The sequence below is a fragment of the Temnothorax americanus genome, unplaced genomic scaffold, assembly GCF_048541705.1.
Source record: "Temnothorax americanus isolate GAGA-0224 unplaced genomic scaffold, ASM4854170v1 Scaffold14, whole genome shotgun sequence".
Lineage (NCBI taxonomy): Eukaryota > Metazoa > Arthropoda > Insecta > Hymenoptera > Formicidae > Temnothorax > Temnothorax americanus.
This window is the reverse complement of record NW_027509275.1, coordinates 1811329-1836260: the sequence shown is the minus strand read 5'-3', so window position 1 is coordinate 1836260 and position 24932 is coordinate 1811329. Positions and strand designations below refer to the sequence as shown.

Sequence of the window (24932 nt, the reverse complement as noted above, 5' to 3'; positions counted from 1 at the left end):
AGAGCAAGGGAAAGAGAGAAAGCGACCGGGGAAAAGGAAGAGAAGGAGAGAGCGGGAGCGTGCGCAACGACGGCGACGACGACGACGACGACGACGACGGCAACGACGACGATAAAACGAAGAGAGATACACGCTTGCGCCAGGGATATCAACCCTCATCTACTCGCACGGTGCACCCCCTTCCTCCTCCACCCCGAGTGAAGGGGGGACGAGAGAGCGGGGCGTGTGCGAGGATAGATGGCAGGGCGTCTCTCCCGGGCCGCGCGCAGGGCCGCGCAAAGCCGCGTTGCACGCACTGTCAGTCCTCTCCTCAGTTTCGCTCGGCTATCCGTGCAACGAGTTGACCCCTTCGGTCGGTCGGTCGATCGGCCCGCCGATCCGAGATCATCCCCCTTTACGCCGCCGAGAGGAAGGGCCGCCGCGTGTGTCGATCGTCGCCGCGCGCGCGATCGGCGCCGCGACGCGCCGAGAGAGACACGCCTGTCGCCGACAGGAAGCGGGATCGCGTGGTTTCCACGACGGTGGAATCCTCGGCTTCCTCGACGCCGATCTCCGGTCTTTAGAACGTGTTAAAGGAGAGAGACGCGGTGAAACGAAGCGAGAACTTACATCTGTCAAAGCGCACAGTTGATTTCCGACACCGACACTTCGGCGCGGCGCGGCGAGACGCGATCAGCCGGAGCGCGATTTCGCCGAGGGTGCGATAAGACCGGGGGGGAGGAGGAAGACGAGAAGGAGAGTCAAAGATCCGGAGGGATGCACGTATCACGCCCCGCCGGCGCTTTTCAATTACGCGAATCTAGATCACGAAGCTGTTAGCGAATTAAGCGGGCTCGACAGAGAGAGAGAGGAGCGGGACTATGCGGGCTGGACGCGCGACGGAAAGAGGGTAGGTAACGATCGCGCGCGTGCCGTCGCGATGAGAAATCGCGCTGGGACAGACGATACGCGGGTACGAAGCAGCGACGTAACGGTGCCATGGAGCGTGGAGGCAAGAAGAACCGGAAACCGTCGATTCATCCGATAAACTCGCTCTGAACTCGCCCGCCCCCCGCTTTTTTTTTCTCGTCCGGGCGCACGTTGCTGCCAATTTCGGCGGAGTGCGAGGCACTCGGAAACGCTCGCGGGGCCGCTTTGCGGAGCCTACGAGTAATCGCTCACCCCTTCGGCGGCCTCTCGCCGCCGGACCTCCGCTCCCGCTTATACGAAGGATCGATCGGAGATCGGAGGATACGCGGCGCACGAGGAAGGAAGATCGATTCCCGGCACCCCGAAAACGACTATGAGAGATAAAAAATGAGGTGTCTAATCTTGACCCTCGGTCTGCTGATGGTTTCGGGTGAGTTTCGAAATAAATCGCGTTCGGAAATCGCCCCGACCGGTGTCGTCGCGTCGTCAATCAACCCGCACGTCGTCGACAACGACCGGCCACACGCCAAATACGTTACGGCCGACCGACCGCGGAAGCGGAATCCGCGTTTAGGCAAACAACACGGCCGGACAAACGTTCAACAGCCCTCGAATAGCGCGAACGATAAGCTACATTAGTAGAACCGCCGGCGATACATTTATACAAATATCGCGGGTTTTACGCAATTTTGTCGATTTTGTCGCGCGCAAGAAAAAAGTCGTTTCCGCTCATTAGCCAACTCTATTCGTGCGATTTGCGTTGGGCCGGAAAAAAACGTGCGAGGAATTCCCTCGGCTTTTATCAGCTGCGCTCTTTTTTCGCGCTCCCTTCCTTCTCGCACGTACTATAGTCTCGGAATAATCCCAAGATTCCCAAGAAGAATGATACTCCGGAAATTTCAAGATTCGAAATTCGTATATACGCCGTTGCCCTCGCCCGAGAAATATATCGTAATTAAAATTAACAAAAGAGAAACGTATTGGGGCTTCAATAAAATTAATTATAGGGAGCGCGATCGATAAATTCCTGTAAATAACCGTTTTAATTTATAATTATGCGCGATGATTAAAAACGTATAAATATTTTTTTTTTCCAACGAGTGCGCGTGACATCTCCGTACGCAAAAATAAGCGTCGATGGTCATTCAACCCGACAAACGGTCCTTGACCGTTGCGTCCGTCGTATTTGCTCGGACGTGCTACTCGGTTCGATTAATGGGGGATGCGGCAAAATTAGATTTACGATTCTAGCTAGAGCGTACGAGCATTAACTACCCCCCCCCTCCCTCTTCTTTTCAGCGCGATTTAATGACATTTACGCGAGAGGCACGTACGCATCGGGCGGCGTGTAAACCGTCTTTTTACTGTCTCGCGCGATGCGCGTTGAATATATCCTCTCCCCTTTGGCGAGAGACGCCGCGCGATATTATGTATACCCAGCTTGGAGGGTGCCGACGGTATATTACCGGGGGTTTAGTTAGCTCCCAAACTTAGTCTTAACTTCGTAATAACTTAGTATTAACATTACCCTTGTCCAAAATACGGGTTTATGCAGCAATTAACCCAAAAGTCCCATGTACTCTGTAATGTAATGAGACAAAGATATAATATCACACACACACACACACGCGACGTAATGGCAACGCCACGGTTAATAAAAGAGCGATTCAAAGTGCAAGCACAATTTTCTGTATCGCGGCGTGTATTGTAGAAAATATACTTTTCATTGTCGCCCTTCTTTTGGCAAGCATCGACTCTCGTTTCTTTTCCGTAGATGCGACCCAGCTAGCAGGAATACGTCAAAATGACGTCAAAATTTGGTCAGAAGACGATTAAAAATGACGAACTAGGGTGACCGATGACAACATTCGGGACATTAAAAAGACGTGACTTTACGACCTCTTTGGTTTTTCAGTGACATTTTAATGATGTTTCAGTAACGTATTGATGTTTTAATAACTTAAAAGATTGTGAAAATCAAAATTATATACAAAATTATTTTTTACTTAAAACGAGATTAATTGTAAAATACACATATTTTATGTTTTGTGTTTACTTAACTATCACCACAATAATCTTAATGTCTCTATATTATTATTATCACAATCCTTTAAGCCTGATCTACAATGTGTTCTTTGCCTTCTGTTTTCTGCTCTTACCTCTTTTGCGACTATCTCGTATTTCGCAATTCCGCCGCGTAATGCGATGTTTTTCGTTCTCTGTCGCCGAAGATAAAAATTGACGAACTTCAGAAGAGACAAGAAACATCACGTTACGCGACGGAATTGCGAAATACGAGATAGTCGCAAAGAGGTAAGAGCAGAAAACAGGAAGCAAAGAACACATTGTAGATCAGGCTTTATTACTTGAAAAAATTTAAACTCAATTTTTTATCAAGAGTTTAAAAATAAGTTTACAAATAAAACTGTTAATTTTTAAAAAAATTCAGGATGTACAAAATTACGATATTATATATGACGTTTTTGTACAACGTCATTAAAATGTCACAAAAGAGACATTTTAAACCAGGTATTATTTGGTCACTAATCACCAGTAATCACAATTTTTTATGTCATTCTGATATACGTATGCTATACCTGAATTATCTGTCCCAAATCTGCTCGTTACATCTCATTGTTACCAAAAGAATATCAATTGAAGCTTATGCGTGTGTATATTTTCCAACCAATTTATATTTTTCTGCAGAATTATACTATAGTAAAACGGAGAACGTAAAATTTTATTTCCATCGCTTCAATGGCTTTAATGATTTCGGCCTTTAGCTCAACTTGGCCTTACTGTTCATTCAACAGTAAGCGGTACTATGAAGACCGTTATATTGAATTTTTACTCTTTCGACAAAAATTTTATTGAGCGCTATTTAATTGACTCGCATTCACACACAAAAATATTTATACACAACTCTCGTATTTTTGTTTTTCACTGGCTAGTAGCCATGTGTAGAGAATTAATAATTCGGAAAATTTAAAATAAAAATAAAGCATGATATATTTTTGTTCACTTCTTCTATATTAACAAATAGATAAATATTTATTGCGCTTCGTACGAGCGTGCGGGAGAGATAAAATTGAAAAATTTACAAAATGAGGGCATTATAAGATAAATAAAAATTGCGATGCGCATACGATGAGATAATTTTTCGCGGTGAAAGCACGGAATTTAGAACGGAATTGTAAACTGATACATCCCACGCGCGAGAATCATATCAAATTGTGGTGAAATTGTGTAAAAGTTTGAAAGATTAGATTTTTCTTAAGACACTAATAGGATTGGGTTGAGATATCCCTTAAGACGATATAAACGTTCTTAAAACGTATCTAATATTGATAATTTTTAGCCCCGGCTTAAGAATAAATTGGGATTGTGCTTTTAAGTCTGCGGAACTGATTGTGAGTAAACGCGCAATTAGTCGGTTGCTGCTGGCTGGTTAGAAAATTAACTGAATTTACACAACAACGTGATAAGGAAACAAGCAAAGAAATTAATTCGACTGTCCATTCTTGTAAAAGTAACCGTAGAGGATAAAAGGAAACAGCCGAGGGGCGGAAATTCTGATATGTATTTTAACGTGGGTTATGCGGGGCCGCGCAAATCCCACGGAAGCGCGGAGAGGTAAATATTTACTCGCGCAACTACCTGCATCCCTTTAAAGTTACCCTTTTGGAGCGGTATTTATTTTTATAACGCACGATTTTCTGACGACGACGGTCTTATCGGATCCGAAAACTGGCGCCGCCGATATCGCGAGAGGAATTTTCCTTCGCTGCGCAAGGAAGCGTGCATTCCCGTATATAGCCCGGCCCGTTTCTTACATGCGTATATCGTTTATTACGTATAAAAAGTTCTCTCTCTCTCTCTCGCGTACTCTTACACATTTTCACTATTAATGAAGGCTGGAGGATGTACCCATCCTCTCAAGTTGACCGTCCATGTACAAACGGCTACATATATTTACGGAAAACGTCCGACTAAAGTTACGAACTTCCCCGTGAACGATGAACGATTCACAACGTTAGAGAACTTGATAAACGGGTAATGGAGAGTTCGCGCTGTTCTATGTGCCGATTTACGATACGGCTATTTTATGGCTGTTTATGAATCTAATATGAGGACATTATGCTACAGGCTATGTTGAATTGGCATACAATTGTATTTACGGACAAATGTTGACTATAGCGATCCAATGTTTCAATGCAAAGCTCGTTTAATTGAATAAAAAATAAATATCCATTCGTTAATATTCGAGATGCGTGTGAAATATTTTCATGGACTTTTTTAAAATTAAATTTCTCTTCTGGTGTCACGGAAGATTCAAGAGAAAATTTGAAGGGAAAGTAGCTAAAAAGAAGGGGAGCTTGACAATATAACGGTAGACAGCTTGTTCTTTGGATACAAAGTATAAATCTTTTTATGGTTTGAACGCGAAATAATTTTCTCGAAGGAGAAAACGAGATAAAACCAAATTGATTATAAAACATTGCGACAAAGAAACCAGAAGTTCCTGAATTATGCAAATGAGAGGTTCTCGCGCGATTTAAATCTCAGAGACGTAAACAGCTAGTGAAACATTGTTCGTCGTACCCCTCGAATTTATTTCGAAAAAGAATATAACGTTTCTTTTTCTCAGGCTTTACTGCCAAGGTATTGATCGAATATTGAAATTGCGGCAGAGACAACCTCCGACATTTTCAGTAGGAACGGATCCTTTAACGAGAAGTAATATTTGCTAATTTTGAGATTCTATAAAAAAAAAATAGATAGAGGTAATAAACATACGATTCTCTAATGCACCATATACCCCAGTGATGTTGACCGTAGAAAGTATATATATATATATACTTTCAATCGAAGATTTTCTACCTCAAATAAATTGTTCTCCTACCAAGCTTTAAAAGAAAGATGTCCTCATTTTTTTTAACCGCCACCACAATCTCGCAGGTTCTAGCTTCCTTTTGGAAAGAGGGATCTCCCAATACAAAAATTCCTCTGACGATGGTACTAAAAAGTTATGAAAGAGATATTTAATAGAAAAATGAATTTCGTCTTATTTTAAGTGTTATATTTTTACGGGTCTATTTTGTTTTAAAATATTTGCTGGAGAACCGTGATGGGGAAAAGATTTAAATTTATCATCGGTTTTTCCAGGACGATTATCCTAAAATCTCTGAAATGTTTATAAAAAATTATTCCGTAATATGCAAAACTGTTATGTAAAATACGAATAATTTGTTGCGTTCGTATTACGTGCGCGACGTGTGTTTAATTTCATGTTATTTTGCAACGGGAGTACGGGCAATAAGAATTAAAGAACACGCCCGTTAACCCGGGAATAATACAACCTTTTTCAACGACCTAAACTACTTGGCGGGATGTACTTTAATAAATCATTGTTATTTATTACGCATAGTGCATATAACGACTCTATGAGATACGGGAGAGTTCGTGAGTGTCCGAAAAAGATAGTCGAAGAAGGTCTGAAAAATAGGGGCGCCTTTTGTGAAACGTTTATATCCGCGGAATTGTCCTCCCTTTTTTTTGTCGGAGACGCGGTATAATGTCCCGATAAGCTAATTCGCCTAATTGACTGGAAAACGAAACTTTTTATCGGTAATTCCGACGCGTTCGAACGGAATGGCGATAATGTATCTTCTCGATCTTCTCGAGCGGTGTAAATTACATTCCGCGCGACCGTCCGCAACGTTAAAGGATTCACCCGACCCTTGACACAGCCTTGTTGTATTTGGTTAAAGTGCAAGGACCTACCCGTTGCATGGCCGATCACAGGACACACGAGAATCGTGCATCGGAGCCGCTCGATCGAGGGCCGTACTTTGACGTCTCGGCCTCTCGCAACGTGACGGCCCTCGTCGGGAAAACAGCGACGCTGAATTGCCGAGTACGAAATTTGGGCGACCGTACGGTAAGTGCAAAACCATCACCCTCCCTTTCGCTGTTAGAAGCGACTTTTATTTTTGTAAAAGAATATATAACGCGACGAAATATTTTCGAGTTTTATCCCATTACCAAGTATATTGATTGACTCTCCAGTGAAAATTTGAAACGTGGGAAAGGGCGCGTGGAGTGTAAATTACCCTACATTATTTATGCTATAAATATTAAACCAATTAATATTTTTTGTTTTGTAAAATACACCCCACGCGCACACTGGAGAGTTAAATAAGTAAAATATATTATTTAAATTCGAGTGTACGGTTGGATTGTTTGAATCAATACCATCTTCTCCTGATTAAACTCTGTTAAAAGGGGTTTGAAAATGTAAAGATGGGAAAGATGTAGCGTAATAATATTCTGTAATATCCTAATAACGACTGAACTGCCGTTTTACAAAGCCAATGTAGTTTTATATTCTAATAACGTTATCTCGCTTATTATAATAACCAATAAAGTTTAATATAATACGATTTTAGTATAATATCGACGAAGAATACAAGTAAGTAACGGTAAAGAGAGCCGTTCTCGAAAGTTTGTTTTAAGCTCTTTAAGAGAAAATTTGAATGATGCGAAGTTTCAGAAAATATCCCTTTAGCGCGCCTGAAAATAGGTCCACTCTCGATAGTAATATGCATTATTGTAGCTCGCGCGAGTGCCACTTTTATCTCCGGTATGTATCGCGAAATCGGCTGTCAGTGCTAAAATATTTCTCGCCGGCGATACTCCCGCGCCGAGGGGAAACTTTTACCAGAAATGGATCGACTCAAAAACACGGCAGCTTTAGAGAGCTTTTATTAAAAGCCTGTCTATTAGATAACGCAACTTCTTTCACGCGCGCACGTACCGACTGATACCTACCCGTCCAGGATTCTTCCACTACGCTCGATGCACTAAGCGCTTTAGAGTGAAATATATAATACACGACTTGCGCGCGCGAGACGATTAAACTTGTCGCGGCGGATAAATACGTACGTATACGTGTTATTTGCGACGTCGCGGTGCCATTTATAGAAGAAAGTTTATGAATAAATTATAAAGAAAAAAAGAGAGAGAGAGAGTCGTGGAAAGCGCCGTGGCTATCGACGCCGCAAAACTTATACGAGCCACGAAACGCGATTAGTTGCAAAACTTGACTGCGGCGCAGTTTCATATCCCTGGGCGTAGTTTTTCCGTCACATGTATAATAAAGTTGGCCCATCACGAGACACTCATATATATACAAAGAACACTGCGCGAGAATGGGCAAGACTGCAATATCTCTGCCATACCTTTTTTCTTTGTGCTTTTTTCAACTCGCGCGCGCGCGCGACAGAACGCCCGAGAGGGATTTCGACCAAAAAAAAGGCATCATATCCCCCTTTCGCGTCTGAGTTTTTGCTCGCGCGCGCCGCTCGTCTCTATTTCATTATCACCGTTTTTTATATTTCCCCCGCACACACAATCTGTCTCTCTTCGCTGCGTCCTGCGTGGGTAAGTTGAATTACGTTTTCACAGAGCAATGTAAATTTTATACCTCCCGGCCCCATACGAGGGGCATTAATTTTAATAGAAAACCTGTTATTCCAAATGACGATAATACGCGGATTGTATCGCGATAATTTTAACACGTATATATAACAAAATATGAGAAAAGGCAATACCATTTTCTACCTTTATTAAAAATTTGCGGCTACGTGCGGATATGTCGAATTATCTTTTTTTTCTACAAAGCAAAGCACATTTTCCACATTTCCTATAAAATCACATTAATTTCAGCGGAAAATTTATATTAATGTAAGCAAAGGATTAATCTCGAACGTAATGCGAAAATTTTCACGGTTAAAATTATTTGTGGAAAAAGCTATTTTTTCGGTATTATATATAACATTTAGCTATTATTCATTAAAATATAGATGAGCCACACTTTGCTGCGGATTAATATTTTTGTACATTATTATTATTATTGCGTGCATTATTATTATTGTATAATGTCGCTTAACACGTCGGTTAATACGTCATCAGAAAGGTGCGCTCGGTGCACGTATACGCCATCGAAAAATTGTACACTTACGGGCACTGTCGTGTTGGAAGTGAAAGCACGTATTGACATTTTCAAAATGGAATTCTGAAAGCTTAAGATTCTTTGCTCGCGTGACTTTTCGCGTATATAGTATAGTCAATTCTACACGGTAATCACGACGGTGGAAAGGAAAGGGATGGCAAGAGTGGGGGGGGGGAGGAAAAGTTCGGATTTTCCGATGGCTAGTTAAAGTATTCGAAAGCGTATAAGTTTGACGTAAATTGATAAATCGATGTTTCCACTTTACCGTATAAGCATATTCCGCTCGCGGAGTCGCGCGTATTAGGTATATATATATATATATACATATACACAAACGTTCCTACCGTATTTCGCGCAATCGCGAGAAGAGATTTCTAATGTTGCTGCACGGTAGGTAAATATAGGTCGGCAAGCACGCGGGCAAATTCGTGTTATTGAGGCGGAACGACAAAGGGCGCTAAACTATTTTAATTACAGCCCCGTATAATCTGAACTATGCGATATGATTGCTTCGCTTCATATCCATACGCGAAAGTAACGTAAATATACTTTTGACATTTCCATATGCTTTCTACAGCTGGTATTTAAAAGGCATGCAGCTTGAACGTCATTTTGTTTAGCTTCCGGGGGGGGAGGGAGAACTTTTCAAAACACGTCCATCACCGTCCATTTTATTTCGCAAAAACATTTACAAAATTAAATAAAAATTGAATTAAGATGTGTTTTTACATTCAATATAATTAAATTTCCCCCATAGAATTTAACATTTCTGGGCAAATTTGACGTTAACATTTATTTATTTACGTTCTTGTAAATGAGATTGCCGGACCTCGCAGGCCTTTGAAAAATTATTTCAACTTTACGTTTGCCGGTAGAGGTATTTTTTTATAAGCCGAGGGGGGAGGAGAAGAGCGAAAACGCGCGCACGGCTGTTCCATTCTCTTTATTAAAAGGTAAAATCGAATATGCGCTTTTCATTAGCACTAGATCGTAACCGCGCGTCATATGAACAAAAGCCGCGTTACGGTTCTTCTGCCCCCCCCCTCCCGCACCTTTTCCCCTTTTCATATCAAGCCTCGGTACGCCGGGCACGCGTAACAAAACTCAATGAAGCCGTTTTTATGGGAGAATACGCATTTCTGTTCTACGTGTTCGGCATTTCGCGTGTCCCCGCTAATATAATATCGCTCAAACGCACGCTATATACGTTTACGTAAATCAATCACGTCGATCCATTTCGAGGAACGTAAGACACGATCTGTCGAATGTTATCGTAAATGTAAAAAATTAAAACGAGCCAAAAAAAAGTGATGAAAAACAAAGCACTGAATTACATATCGGGGATTGAAATGTGATTTCGCAATATATATTATTCGCGAAGCGGTTTCGCGCTGATGGGGGGGAAAAAAACCCCCGAATACTATTCGTTACATCAGATGGGCGGTAGGGATCATTTTTACATGTCCACAGTATCGCGAAATCCGCTTAAATTATACCGCAATCCCTTGATCGAACCTGCGGACGCCTCATTCCGGGGCTCGCCGCAGGGCTCAGCTGCGCGCGGAAAAGGGCGGACGTCTATACCGCCGGACGATGTGGAAATGGACGTTCGCGACGTGTCCCTTTCTTTTCTTTTTTTCTTCCAGGTGTCATGGGTGAGACACAGGGATATCCATCTTCTCACCGTGGGCGTCGAGACGTACACGTCGGACCAGAGATTCGTCGCGTCGCACTTCCCTCACACGGAGGACTGGACGCTACAAGTGAAATACCCTCAACGACGAGATTCCGGCACATACGAGTGTCAAGTGTCCACGACGCCGCCCATAGGTCATTCCATGCTCCTCTCCGTCGTCGGTCAGTTTTCCTCCTCTTCATCCTTTTTCGCGACCGCAGCAGCGCGCGCTGGGAAGCACCGCCGGGGCACACGCGCGCGCGCCTCGCTGATTTCGCCGCGACGCCGACGCGGAAATTCACGCTATATCTATTTGCCGGAAGCTTAATGTGCGCCGCACGTGCATCGCGATATACCCGGCGGCATTTGCCGCGCCACGGACCCCGCTGCTGATTTACCGCCGCGACTTAATTCACGTGGAGTTCCCTCGACGGGACGGGCGAGACCTAAGTGTTTCACCGCGTCGCCTCGCCTCTTATTGTCTCCGCTCGCGATCTCCTGCTCGCGCGTCGCGCGCGCTGACGTTATCGGGTATAAGTTCACCCCGGAAGGATCAAATTATCGGACAGATACGGTCGAGGGGACGTATATACGTTTTATGAAATCGGAGAATATCGACCTTCTCCTTCCTTGTCTTCGGATTTTTATGAAGCACGTTGAAGTTCGCGCACGGCGAGAGATGCGTCCTACAAACGGACTGCAATCTCGTCTTCGCGATAACTTCGCGAATTATACATTTCTGTCATTATACACGCGCTCGCACTCCCCGTTCCGCGGATAGTGACTTATAATCAGCTTCGTGACTCCGGAGTTAATATCAACCTGATATTAATAATCTGACGTTAATATCAGGCTCCTCTCATTCCAAAATTTAGGAATTGAACCAGCGGTTTTCAATACTATGTCGAAAGTATCTGTAAAACTGAATTATTAACCGCGATAAACTCTCTTTCGCTCTGGTTAGCAGCATTTAGCAGGAAAAAAAAGCAGCTAAAGGAATAAAGTATAATACGGGTAACCTTCGATTAATTGATTCCGTGTTATTGAAAACCGCGTTTTATTCGAGACTTAGGAGTCATACAATTTTGGAGATCACGTTCCGTGCTATTAAAAATCGTGCAATTCAAAACTCTAGATTCATATATAAAATTGAATGGGCATTTGGTTCCAAGGGATTATTTAAAAAAAAGAACTTTTAAAAAATAGAGATGTTACAATTTTTTTACCGTGCAATTCGAATATCGTGTCGGTGTGTCGTTCGAGGGTCACTAGTAATTAAAAAATAGTAACTTGAGACATAGATGCGTCTCATTAATTTTTCAGTTGTGCGTTAATGCATTAATGCATTAATAACGAATCATTTATTAATGTTTATCGTTTATTAACATCTGATATAGTGCATGTTTGCTGATTCTATATGATCGATAATGTCAGTGTTTCTAAATGTATAGTAATAACAAACGAGAAGCAAACAAATATCAAACGTAATGTGTTTAACGCAAACAGTTCGTCATTAATTGCATGGCTTTTCAATTAAAAATATTTATTTAAATTGAAAATTTATTTATTTATAAATCATTGTTTGTTGCAGCTATTTTTCCACTAATTTTCATGGATTAAATACTGTAGCGGAATAATATAAAATTACAAAATTCCGGAAAAAAGATGAAGATAAATTTAATCAAAAGAAAATTAATTAATAAGTATGCGCAGTATGTATAATTTTATAATTTTTGTCTCTTTCATTTCCGTTTAAACTCATCGCTGACTTTCATTAGCTTCATTGGCTTATTATTCCGGTTTCATTTTACATCAAAAAATATTACAAAGAAAACGAAGGTTGATAGTTGATCCAATAACAATTTTAATTGGAGATATTAAATTCTTTATGAATATGCAATATCCTTTTTACCCTGAATTAACGTTTTCCTTTGTGATTTTTATTAAGTTCGCATTTGCAAAATTATAATTTTCCCCAATTACGAAATTTTACGAAAGTATAAAATTTGAAATGCTTATCACATAATTATTATTGAGTGAAGATAAATATAAAATCTCTTTTATAAATTGCTATTGCAATCTCGAAATAAAATTAATCTTTTGAAGATTAATTATCACACAAGATATCCGACACCTCTTCGTTAATTAATACATTACATTAATAATTTACTTATATTAAATTTTCACGTGAGATACGGATTTTTTTTATGATCATGGGTAATGCGACTTTCTCAATAACACTTCCATGCACATTCTTTCGTTATCATCCATAGAGCCCGTGACGGCGATCATTGGAGAACCGGAAATGTACATAAATAAGGATAGCACAATGAACTTGACCTGCGTCGTGCGGCACAGTCCCGAGCCACCCTTGACCATTCATTGGACTCACGATCATGAGGTAAGTTTTGTCATCAAGCGCGACTCTCATTTGACGGAAATGAAAGTAAAGAGGAGACGGAAACGCCGGTGGATTAATTTTTCAATCGCCGTTCCCAACTAGGACGGTAAAAGACGGTGTAACTTAAATCCACTGTTCTTCCCCCGCTGCCATAATTCTTTGCCATCTCCCATTCAACTTACACTCGATCTACTCCGTCCTCACTCCATCATGCGACCCGTTTTAAGCAAGTTTTTAAATCTAAGATTCTAAGTTTGCTGAGAAAAGAGAGAGATAGAGAGGGGGAGAGGGGAGGGTGGAGGGAAAACTTTTAATTTTAATATTACCTGTTCGGAACGTTTCTCCTTGTTGAATTTTTAAATGTACGAACACCGCGGAAAGAACTCCGTCTCATTTCTCAACTTCAAAACCTATCTCCTCTATCCCTGTTATTCCTTCTCTTTCTCTTTGCCGCGTAAAGTTTTTCTAGTATGCTTTGCCGCGACCCTGGTCGCATTATACAACACCTATTTCCACGACCGTGTTTCTGTCTCTGTACCTCGCGGGCTTCTCTACTCAGGTCTTACATTCTTACTTTCGAACTCCACCGACAGTTCATCGCATTAACTCTCTCGTCGTCCTCCGCGGTATCTCCCGTTTCGTAATGTTCCTCGCCAATATCGCGCGCTGTATATACCTCCGTTCCTCGTTTATTACCCATTCTCAGTTCACTTTATCAATATTTCTTCGCAATTCTCGCGGCACAGTTCTGAGACAAACGTGCAACATTTAATTTAATTGTCACAGTTTGTTGCACCAATTCCCCTTATTCAGTTCCCAACGTATCGTTCATCGCAACTTGTTTGCCATTATTCATTTCTTGCTCAAGTTACTTATTTAAATTACTTGTATTACGAAATGATAAACAAGGCGCGACGACACATTAAGAACTGAACAAGGAATTGGTGCAACAAATTGTGACAATAAATAACTAGTTAATAAGTAATACAAGTAACTTGTTCAAGTTGCTTTGCTGCTTATAGCTTATATCATTAATATTATTTATTTACAATTAATATCAATTTGCAGACCTGATATTTATTTTCATTATTTATTTTCATCTCCTCTCCTGTTTACGCTCCTCGAAGTTTTTCTTGGCCTCCTCCACGGCCGGATTTATTTTCCTCCTTTTCATACTGGCTATCTTTCCTTTTTCACCTTTTTCCCCTCATTTGAGGATTTTCTTTTCGCAATCCGATTTTTGCAATCCTCGCATGCGGGTCCAAGTCCTTTTTCCGCTCGTCTGTCACTTTATTTCTTAGTCTATCTTCCAGAATTTGACTTTCTTCCTCTCCCGAACGGGGAACACATCCCATCTGTCCCGTCGTCCTCGATCCCGGTAAGCTTCCGCGCGTCGCGCGCGCACGGGAGAGATTTCTCCTCGTGTACTTGTTCCGCCGATGTCTCATCATTCGCTTTCTATCCCGTCCCGGACGCTATTGCATCCTATACGGTGCTAGCCAATCCTGCCTCGATATCCCGAACCCCCGAGTGAAAAATTTGACGTGCAGTATTTCCTACTGGCCCCATATTTTCCGTCTGTCTCGTCGCACGCACTCCTTCCATTCGTAGCGACCTAGTTAACCCCCCCCCCCCGACCGTTCGTATAGGGAGAATTATGCGTGTTGAGATATGCAGTACGTATAGCATAAATATCGGTAAACGCGCAATCGTGCCGCCGCCGCCGCCGCCGGGACAATTGATTTCGGGTATCGGTGTCTATTAACTTCGTTACGCGTAATTGCGTTTTGCGTTACGTTTGCAATTGCGAGGAAAATTGAGATACTTATATAAATATCAAGCGCACCGAGAAGCTTTGGTATAATTCACGAGGAAATAAAATTTCGCGGTGACCCGCGGAAATAGCGGTGTGTTCGACTGCGAGAGTTTCCCGCTCGTAGCGAAACCTCCCCATCGACCCGAGAGCACTCGGCATTATCCACGATGTAATCCGCTTTGTGTATCCTCATTATAAAAAGGTTTACATAAGATCGTCCTAATTCGAGAAAGTTACTATCGCAGGAAAAAAACATTGTGGTTTGGAATACCATTTGCCTTCGAAATGTATCTTCAGACAAACATTTCAGTTCGAAAATACCTGTATACTAATAGAACTTATCAGATTCTGCAGACGCGCAGAGATTATTGTGAAATAAATCAAACGTGTCGTAATTAATCTTTCGAAATAATTCGTCCGAACAAAATCGTATTGGGGATTAAAGTCATCCTTATTTCTCACAAATGGTAAGACATTTTTTTTTGTTCCAAGATCAGCGCCTATCGCTTTATATGGATTGTTTTAGAGTATGCTGTGACTATTGGGATACGTAATACAAGTGAGATTACATTCAATTGGTATTATTAAATTTTGACTGTTAAATTAAACGTTTATATTCTGTTTTGGGAATAAGAAATTTAATTCGTTAAAAAAACGACAAGAGATAAAGATAGAAAAAATGGTATTGCGTTAAGAGAATCACGCAGCGGTGCCGACGGGAAACTAAACGCGATACACGAGAGGGCCGCAAAAACACGGATGTTAATGTCAATTGAGCATTGCCAATTTGACATTTTGGATTTTCAGAATTTTGGACATTTTGTGGCCCGCCGACAGCATTTAGCCCGTCGTGCCATTGTTGCATTGGAATTCGCTGACGGCATGCGGCTGTAGCAACGGCATGCAAACGCTGGTGAATGTTGGATCGGCTTGTGAAACGGGAATATGTTAATATTATGTATTAAACGCTAACTTTCATTAAACAAAGGTTTAATCAAAGCCAAATATTTCGCCGTGTATCTCGTTTTTGAAATATTTTCAAGATACACGAAAAAATCCGTAAAAGCGAGACGCTGTTAAAAAAAAATGCTCCATCAGTACGACTAAACAAGAATGAAACATGGTGCACGTGTAGGTAATGACATTCGAAATATTATACACGCATACACATACGTGTGGTATACATACGGATAGAACAGCGAGAATAACACGCTCGTGGTTGAAATAATTATTTGAACAGTTATTAATTCCGCTCATATCGAAACTTAATTAAATACGGGGTGCCCTGTGTTTCATGATTGATTTTTCGTTTTAATTTCGAAAAAAAACTCACACGGGCACGTATCTGATTTCTGTGGCAAAGCGAGAAACGTAAATAAAATATTTTGCTTTTATACTGACTAAAAGCAAATGTAATATTTTTCGTTTCCAGCCTCCGGTATGCCATACGCTTTGGAATTTTTACGCGAAACACGCTAGACGGAATTTTTGATACCTCAAACAGTTTTGAAGGTATTCCCGCATATATTACATTTTCCGCGGGTCCGAATAGCTACGTGGAGAATCGCTACTTTGTTTAATATGGAAGGCACAAGTTGCTATCTGTTTTAGGCTCTCGGATAAATATGCATTACGTGAATATATATGACGTTGCGGACAATAACGGTGGGGATTCGTTGCCAGATGTGTAATAAGCGCGCGGGGCATGATTCAATCAAAATCCATTTCTAAGCGGACGTGAGAGGAGTAAAAAGCGATCGTCTAAATTTAAGAGGCAGAACAAATGGGCGATGTGGATAGAAAAGTTAAAATTAAAGCAGACAAAATATATGAGCGCGGGTAAAGAAATTGTCGTATACAGAGACGCGAAACGGCACTCAAACTGCACTCGGAAAGAAAATAATACAAAAAAAAGCGACATTTAATATAAAACAGACGAGATGTCCCGAGCTGTAGTTGTATTTTTGGATTTATGGTACTTCTCCGCCGCTGTCTCTACTATATATATATATCTCTCTCTCTCGCACGCACTCCGAAAGTTTTTGAAATCCATTCTGCAACGGAGTGACATACGATTCGTTTATTTTGAAAGTGCTGTAAGTTCAGCTTTGAAACATTATGAGTTTCAACGAAATATACGGACATAAACTGATAACTGCTATATCAGTTTCACTAAAGTTTTCAAAACTGGATTCTCACCAGTTTACAAACCGGGAAACGCGATCGCGAGCTCAAAGAAGAGCTGCCCGTTTTTAATCCACGTCTCCGAAATATACACCCGCGAAAAACGCAAACGCAATAACGCTAGGCGTGCGCAAAAAGAACAAGCTTATTTTTAAATAAATTAATAGCGAAGGCACAATTTTCTCGACAAAACTCACTATTTACGACGCTGCTCGCGGAAGAGGAATTCCACGAAGCTTTTCGCGCCGGGATAAAGACGGAACTGAAGATTTATCTCTCGCATTCGTATAATTCAGGATAAAAAATCCAACTACTTTATTACAGCGACCTTCTTTCGTCCCTTCCGCCCTTCTGCGAGGTATCGCCAATGTCCGCGAGCGAGGCCTTTTTTTCCGACGGAGGATTAATTAATCATCCGATTAATTGATCCTTTCGGTCGATTTGTCGAACACTATTGCATAAGCGTTACAGGAGGAGATTTAATTAAAATAAAATTTTTTTCCGGGGCCTGCACGTGACAGGTGATCAATTATGACAGTCCGCGAGGCGGGGTATCGGTTATCACGGAGAAGGGTGAAGTAACGACCTCATACCTTCTAATTCAACGCGCTCAAGCGGCGGACAGCGGACAATACACCTGCCATCCCAGCAACGCCAACACAAAGACAGTCTTAGTCCATGTACTTAATGGTATGTATACTTATTAATCTTATAACGCACCTGCTGTTACGCATACTGTTACAACAGGTCTGTATGGGTAGCTTAATGCACCCTTTAATGGCCGATCTTTACACGCCATTCAGTACCGATTATCCGGGCGCGTAGTATATCGCGAGAAAATAAACATTACCGCGGCCGGGGGCCGTTTAAGAGAAGGAAAAAGCGGCAAAAGAGAGGGCATTAATCTTTCGCTTTGCAGGGGAACATCCAGCCGCGATGCAGCACGGCGGGCAGCTCAGATTAGCCAATTTACCTTTTGTAATGATCTCGACGACGCTTTTGACCTTCCTGAATCATCCTTATTAGACGTAGAGCTGGACCATTGTGAAACGTTAGTCGGATATATTTTCTCTCGGATCCTTCCTTCGCACCTGACCGTTATTTGATTTTCCTCGAGAGAGAGAGAGAGGGAGAGAAGCATCTACCTGCCGCTGAAACGTTCCATGCAGTATGAATAAAAACGATCGATAAAATAAACCGCCACAAGTTCGAGAGTCTTTCTAACGCGATAACGTGATTTATATTGTACACCTGTTATTTGGATGCGTTGTTATCAAAGGCTGTTACTACCGTCGTTCTCTATGATTTATTGTTTATTAGATACGTTTGAATGGAAAATAGCCTTTACACGACGTAACGTAGTTCTTAATCAAAACTAGTCTTTATACCTTGCGAGAATTATTCAATATTCTTTACGGATTGTGTGTAAACCGTCGCCTATACGTATATTGTCTACGTCAATAAGCGTACCTCACGAAAATCTGTATAGGAGAATATAACGAGAGAGAATCGTACCTCGGAATCGAAAGCATCGTAACGCATACGTAAAAGAAGTGCAAGGATAAAATCAATAAATATTTAACAAGACCGTCACGATATACAATCACTTGAGAAGAAACTTGCCATTTGTGATCCGAGCTGGATCTTGGTAGCCTAATACTATTTTCTGTGTATATTTCATACACATATTTTTCCAACTTGTTAAACTGCGCGCCGATTGTTGGTCTTAAAACAGTTATTGTTGGAATTTGTTATTAGCATCTAAATCACTGTGAAGAATTTACTGCAAAAAATATTACCTCAGCCAGGGTTCGAATCTGGTGTCGTGCCAATTAGACCCACAGATTGAGAGAGGTTCCATATTATAATATTTTTCGCAGTAAATTCTTCACGCAGATTTAGATGCTTATAATATCAAAATTTAATCGAATCGATTTAATTACGGGGAAAAGAGGAGATTTTAATGTTCCAACAACAACTGTGTTTTAAGTCTGACAAACAATCGGCGCGCAGTTTAATGAGTTGAAAAAATACGGGTACAAAATGCACACAGAGAAAAGTAGTATTAGGCTACCAAGGTCCAGCTCGAGCCGCAAATGGCAGTTTCTTCTAAATTGACTGTAAAATCAATAGTTGTAAACCGAAACGCTTCTCGCCTCGTGCAAGAGATGAAAAAAAAAAAAAAGAATCAAATTTTCGTTTGTGCTGAAACACAGTAAATGTGCGATTCAGGGCGAAGAACAGGTTAAACGAAAATCGAGTACATTTGCGAGAATATCGGCCAGTTACTTAATTTGGGATGCTCCAGACCCCCCGAGCAACAGGTAACGTTACATCTATTTTGCTTTACCCACGTTTTTACAAGACAATACGTTGCGCTTGCCAAGAAAAAGAGCTGCGTACATGTTACTGTTACAGGAATAATTTAGATTTCGACATAGAGAGAGAGATTCGTGTTAAAATCTATTACGTTGTGAGGAGAGAGAATCCCGTATAACAAAAAAAAAATATATATATAGTATACATAAGATACACTGTAAAGCCATTAAAATGGAAATATTCGATGATGTGTGAATGAGCGTGTCACGCTGAGGTATGATTGGAATCATTTGCAAACAGAACGCGTTCGTACAAACGGTATATAAGTTTTTGTGCAGCGGAAACTGTTCCTTATAACGAGATCGTCTTCAAACTCCGATGAGAGAAGAAACTCCGATAAGTTTGACGCGCTCGAACGAAAAATAACGCTTCGATAACCATCGAATGTTGTGTGTTACAATCACGTGTTAAATTTCTATTTCGCCAATTCGAGACGGACCTACTACTTATCAAACGTTTCGCGCTTCATTTCATACTGAACAATTTGACGGCGTGGATCTATATAGTGCTTCGAATGAATGTTATAGAGCTCAAATGTGGTGGTATGATAATTATGAAAAGAGATTGTAATTACAAGTTTGGTGTCATAAGGTTCGAGATTGTAATTGTCGAGGAAAGTTTGCCCCCGTTTACTGTATACGAACATTGATATGTAATGTGTCTTTGTTTTGTCTAATGCGTTACCTTAGAACGTATGTACCTGGAAGGGCAACGAAGGATCGAGCCTGGTGTCCAAATCGGGTGCGAGGCGAGACGGTGCGAGAGAGAGAACTCGGACTGCTCGGAGAACTAATTTTTTTTTTTTTCCCCCAAGGAAAGAGTACCTCCGTCCGCAATGCGCGAGCGCGAATCGCGCCGTAACAGCGCGGTGAGCGTGACGTCATCCCTACGCTTGCGCATCGCGAGCGAAGGTTGATCTGCCTCTCTCTCTCTCTCTCTCTCGCGCCCAATTTGAATACAGATCTTTTCCACAGAAAGCATATAGGCAATTTCTCTTCCACGTATATATACGTTCCAAGTGTGTTACCTTTAATTTGTGTCGCGCGAAAAAAGCATAGTAGAGATTCTAATATTTATTCAAGAAGGAAAAAAATAGCTTAATTTTTAATGTTAGATTGCATCTCGAAGACTTGGATTGTTTAACGAATTTAAACGGTCAGTTTCGGATTTACGGCATCTTGGCCTCACAACACGCGCTTCTATATCGTTGTCGCTCCACAAATTAGAGGGTGTACGACGTGCGTTTGGCCGCGAAATTATTCGAATTTGTGTGGACGATTCGAGACTCTCCGACCACTTCTTGATTTGGCGAGTCTATTTAGATAATAGCTATTTGTTATTGTCGTGCAAATAAATCAATTATGATTAAATCATGCGTATCGAACGTCTTTTTCAAGGTATATCGCCGTCTTGCTCCAATTTCGAGTACAAACGATATTACGTTCGAGGATTAGATTGGGTTTTATAGATTTATTCACGATATTGAAATAAATCATTAAATCGAAAATAAACCGGTTGGACGCGAGAATCTAAATTTCAAGTCAAAATCTGGATCACGATAAACAATCTGCTAATATACGGAATGCCCCGCAGTCCTCCCTAGAAACTATTTGTTAACGAGTTCGAGAGAAAGACAAGTCGATACTTCCTTAGCTGAAACCTTATTCGTACATGATCTTTCAACGCGATCAATGTCGCGATAATCTCAAAATTAAAGTCCTATCAGGATAAAATGTACGTGATGCTAAATAAAAAAAGACCAAAAACTTTTATTTCCAATATTGCCCTCTTTCACAATAGAATATTCAATCGCTGTTAAATCACATACGATTGACGTGACAAGAGATGCGGTAAATATTCATTTTTTTTTTTTTTACAAGCTTACTTTTTACAGCTTACACGGTTTGTAGTGGATCCTCGTCACTTTCGGAGACGCACACCTCGACAGGTTTTTCCAAGCTGCGCTTCAATATCGAAGCAAATATTTTTAAAAAACCGCGTTCTGAATCAGAATGATTCGTTAGTATAACATGAATCCCTTGATGCGCAGCGTCCAATACATCGTGATGCAACATTTCTCCCGTCAGATACAAGTCTGCAGATATTCCTTTCAATACCGACACGCCCGATCCGGCGCATAATGCAACGGTATTAATGTAACCATCTGAAATATAATAATAATGATGCAAAATAATATGTACATTTATTCGTCACCCATCAAGTTTGGATTTCTTTCTTTCAGCATTAAATTGTTTTTGCAAAGATCTCACCTGTACCGCGCGCACGTGCCAATCTTACGTACTTCAGATTAGTTCGTTGCTTTACTAAATTTACCGCTTCGTCGATAGATATTCGGCTCTTCAAGGTACACAACCTTCCAAATCCATAAGTCGCGTTACTCTCGTTTGGCTGAATCGGATTACTACTCTCGAGCTCTTAAAATATAAATTTTTATGGTAAGATATTAAATGGTAAGATTAATGCTTTAACGATTGAGACAGAGATGCCGTAACGGGTTTTCTTCTTACCGAAAGCTTCTGCTAGCCAATCGTTTACACCGCCTTTCACAGAATCAAAACTGCTGTGCGGAGAGAAGACAGCGATCTTATTTTCTAGACACCTCGCTACTATTCGTTCCTGTTATTTGCAAAATAAAAAAATTACGTAAAAAAAATCAGATTGCAATAACATTTCAATGAAGATTATATTACAGAACATCACGGTACCTTCCAAGATGCAGTTGTGATAGATTTCAACGGAGCAAATATTAGCGGATGATACGTGACGATCAAATCGGTTTTTAATCTGACAGCTTCGTCCATGACATCTTCGGTTAAATCATTTGTTAATAAAATATGCGACACAATCTTCGGTTCCGTAGGTTCAATCAGTAATCCAACATTATCCCAAGAAGCTGCCAGCGACGTGTCCGCAAACTTGTTCATTGCGCTCACAACATCCTTCAATGGCATGCCTTTGTTTTCTGCGGTGTGACTCATCGCGCGTACAGTTTCGCACCGTTTAATAAATCTGTATCGAAAGTAAAAATTCTCGCAAGACAATCCCACGTTGTACAAGCGCTTCAGCATTTATGTGCGGCTCTGTAATAAAAACGTATTTATGGATAATATGACTTATATATAAATATCGTTCAAGTACACAAAGTTATATTGAAGGTAATGGTATCCAGATATTTTAATTTACCATTTATTTATCACAAAATTAAAGTCGAGTTTTGTTAACAAAAATGTCGAGATATTGAGTTGTTACACTAAAAACTATTGGAATTAGAGAATCTTGTACGAATTAAGCTTTCAAAGAAAAAAAGAAATAAAACTATTCACCATTCTACGCAACATAACAATTTTTAGCAAAATTTGTTCGTTGCTGCGTGAAATGAAAAATCGACTAAAAATTAGGTGAAATAATGACGTTTCTCTCATGCTAATTTGAAGAGGTGATAACTCTTAATTTTATAACAAACGTTATAATTTATTATCCACTAATTTTGGATCGTCTTACTTCTAAGTAAAAAAAAAAGACAAATAAAGTACGACAGAATCATATATCTTATAGATGTATACTTTATTCGTTATAAAACCATATCTTGACCGAACCATCATCGCTCGCGGACGCGAGTTGACCGGGAATCGCGGGATTCCACTGAACACAGTTAACATCTTGAGCGTGCGCGCTGTTTATCGAGCAAACCATCGTGAAATTCGGTTGATGAGGATCGCAGTCGCCGTCCTCCTTAAATATCCTAATGATATCGTCGCCGCACGCGGTCACCAGTAAACCCGTGGTCTTACACCAGTCGATGTCATAAATAGTTCTCGTATGGTATCCCGACAACGTGCAGATACACTTCCAAACAGGCTCGTTATTCGGCGTAGCGACGCTCGTGTCGTTCCCAGGTATATATTCCCGCCATATCTTCACCGTTCGATCGTCGCTGCAGGTCGCAATGCGATCGCCGATCTTATCCCACGAAAGACTCCACACCGTGGACGCGTGAGACGACAAGGTTGCGACGCACGACCAGTCGCTGTCGGCTGCGTCTTCCTTAAATATCTTCGCCGTGTTGTCGTAACTGGCGGAGGCCAGGATCTCTTCGCGTGGATGCCACCTCACCTAAAAGCACGCTCTTTTTACGTACACTGGATACAAATCTTCGGCTTACGAATCGATAGACCGAGTAACAGAGATTTCTCTTAATAAATATATATACTTTAATAAAGACTTTTCAATGGATAAATCTGTAAACGTACCTTCTTTACATCTTGAGTATGAGCATTGATAACGGCGGCACACTCGTATTCATCGTCATTCGCTTCCCATACCCACACTGATTTGTCTCGGCTACACGTGGCGAGTAACTGGCCGGAGATCGACCAGCTGACGCTTTTCACCTCGTTCTCGTGCCCTTCCAACGTCGCGTTGCATTCGAACTGTCCCGACTTTTTGTCCCACACCGCGGTAGTGGCGTCGAAGCTCGCCGATGCTACGTAATTGCCACAGTGGGACCAAGCCACCTCCCTAATGGTCCTCGAGTGTCCTTCGGCGAGGATCATTTTCGTAACCCACTTGGGCCCTTCCAATCCCCATATTATAATCGTCTTGTCCTCGCCGCAAGACGCTAGATTCGCACCCTTGGGATGCCAACAGACACTCCACACTCTGCCCCTGTGCCTGGTCAGGCTCTGCTTTAGTTCCAACGTACCCATTGCTACCCGCAACAGCGTAGTTCACCTGTAAGAGGTAAAACAACAATACGTATCTTTTCGTTCGAGGGACAAATCTATCTAAAGAATTACAAATGCATCAAGACAAGTAGCAATTAAAATGTGTTTTCAGGAAATGGACTTGGAAAATAAAATTTTTAAATAGGATGAACAACTACAGCTTGGGATACGTTGGAACTAAATAGCGCAGCGTATAATTTTCGTTCCTTCTACCAATCTTCGTCGTTCTTACGTACAGCATACGTGACTTGCTTATGAGTCGACCGGAGTGATCTCGTCACATGGACGGTAATAATTGGGCGACAGGCGACACTCGACCGAAATTAATTCGCTCAAACTTATTTAATAAAATATCCAAGGATCTTGCAGACTCACCGTTTGTGTTTTGTGTTCTCAAGGCGAATGTCAGTCGGCGTCGCTAATTCTCGCACGCATGAATATACCGGTTGATAACGGGTGGAATATTTATGAAAACGATAAGCCTCCGATAACCTCCTTTCTCGTCGCTGCCCGCGACGATCCTGCGATCGATTGGCTACCGATAGTACCGATTACCGATAAACGTGGGATTTCATGCAAATAATTACCGAGGACGATCACAGAGAGCGTTAGGTTTCACTCGCGCGGAATTGCGCGGTAAATTTCAAAATTACGCGACGTGGATATTGCGACATCCTTTCGCTCCTCGGTTACTTCGGAACAGGTCGAATCGGCTCGAATTCGGATAGGCAAGCGTTGCTCCAATAAATTGCGCGTCCGCTCCATTTTCAAAACCTGTCGAAAAAGAGCATCTCGGAGTAAGCGCGGTC

At 41.4% G+C, this 24932-nt stretch overlaps 2 protein-coding genes across 3 annotated transcripts; one reads left to right on the top strand and one right to left on the bottom strand.

Moving 5' to 3' along the window:
• Nucleotides 1-264: 264 nt before the first annotated feature.
• Nucleotides 265-20413, top strand: LOC143894656 (neurotrimin). Its single transcript, XM_077401132.1, has 6 exons — nucleotides 265-1339; nucleotides 6681-6850; nucleotides 10570-10780; nucleotides 12872-12999; nucleotides 17521-17689; nucleotides 17919-20413. The coding sequence occupies exons 1-6, from the start codon at nucleotides 1297-1299 to the stop codon at nucleotides 18023-18025; spliced, it is 828 nt and encodes a 275-aa protein (XP_077257258.1). The 5' UTR covers nucleotides 265-1296; the 3' UTR covers nucleotides 18026-20413.
• Nucleotides 20414-21127: 714 nt separating this feature from the next.
• Ciao1 (cytosolic iron-sulfur assembly component 1) lies at nucleotides 21128-24644 on the bottom strand. Of its 2 annotated transcripts, XM_077401127.1 has the most exons (5): nucleotides 24499-24644; nucleotides 22105-22479; nucleotides 21907-22015; nucleotides 21649-21813; nucleotides 21128-21542 (listed from the first exon to the last, which is right to left on the bottom strand). In XM_077401127.1, the coding sequence occupies exons 2-5, from the start codon at nucleotides 22465-22467 to the stop codon at nucleotides 21274-21276; spliced, it is 906 nt and encodes a 301-aa protein (XP_077257253.1). In that variant the 5' UTR covers nucleotides 22468-22479; nucleotides 24499-24644; the 3' UTR covers nucleotides 21128-21273. The 2 variants fall into 2 exon arrangements, with proteins under 2 accessions (XP_077257253.1, XP_077257252.1); XM_077401126.1 differs by lacking the exons at nucleotides 21128-21542; nucleotides 21649-21813; nucleotides 21907-22015 and adding exons at nucleotides 22963-23512; nucleotides 23650-24130 and having other exon boundaries at nucleotides 22353-22479.
• Nucleotides 24645-24932: the final 288 nt, after the last annotated feature.

Bases quoted from the DNA above. Each gene is read 5' to 3' on its own strand.
- LOC143894656 (XM_077401132.1), top strand. From the start codon at position 1,297: ATGAGGTGTCTAATCTTGACCCTCGGTCTGCTGATGGTTTCGG. The intron at 6,851-10,569 runs GTAAGTGCAAAA...TTTTTCTTCCAG, and splicing joins GAAATTTGGGCGACCGTACG to GTGTCATGGGTGAGACACAG. The intron at 17,690-17,918 runs GTATGTATACTT...TTCGCTTTGCAG, and splicing joins CTTAGTCCATGTACTTAATG to GGGAACATCCAGCCGCGATG.
- Ciao1 (XM_077401126.1), bottom strand. From the start codon at position 24,105: ATGGGTACGTTGGAACTAAAGCAGAGCCTGACCAGGCACAGGGGCAGA. The intron at 23,513-23,649 runs GTACGTTTACAG...GCGTGCTTTTAG, and splicing joins ATACTCAAGATGTAAAGAAG to GTGAGGTGGCATCCACGCGA.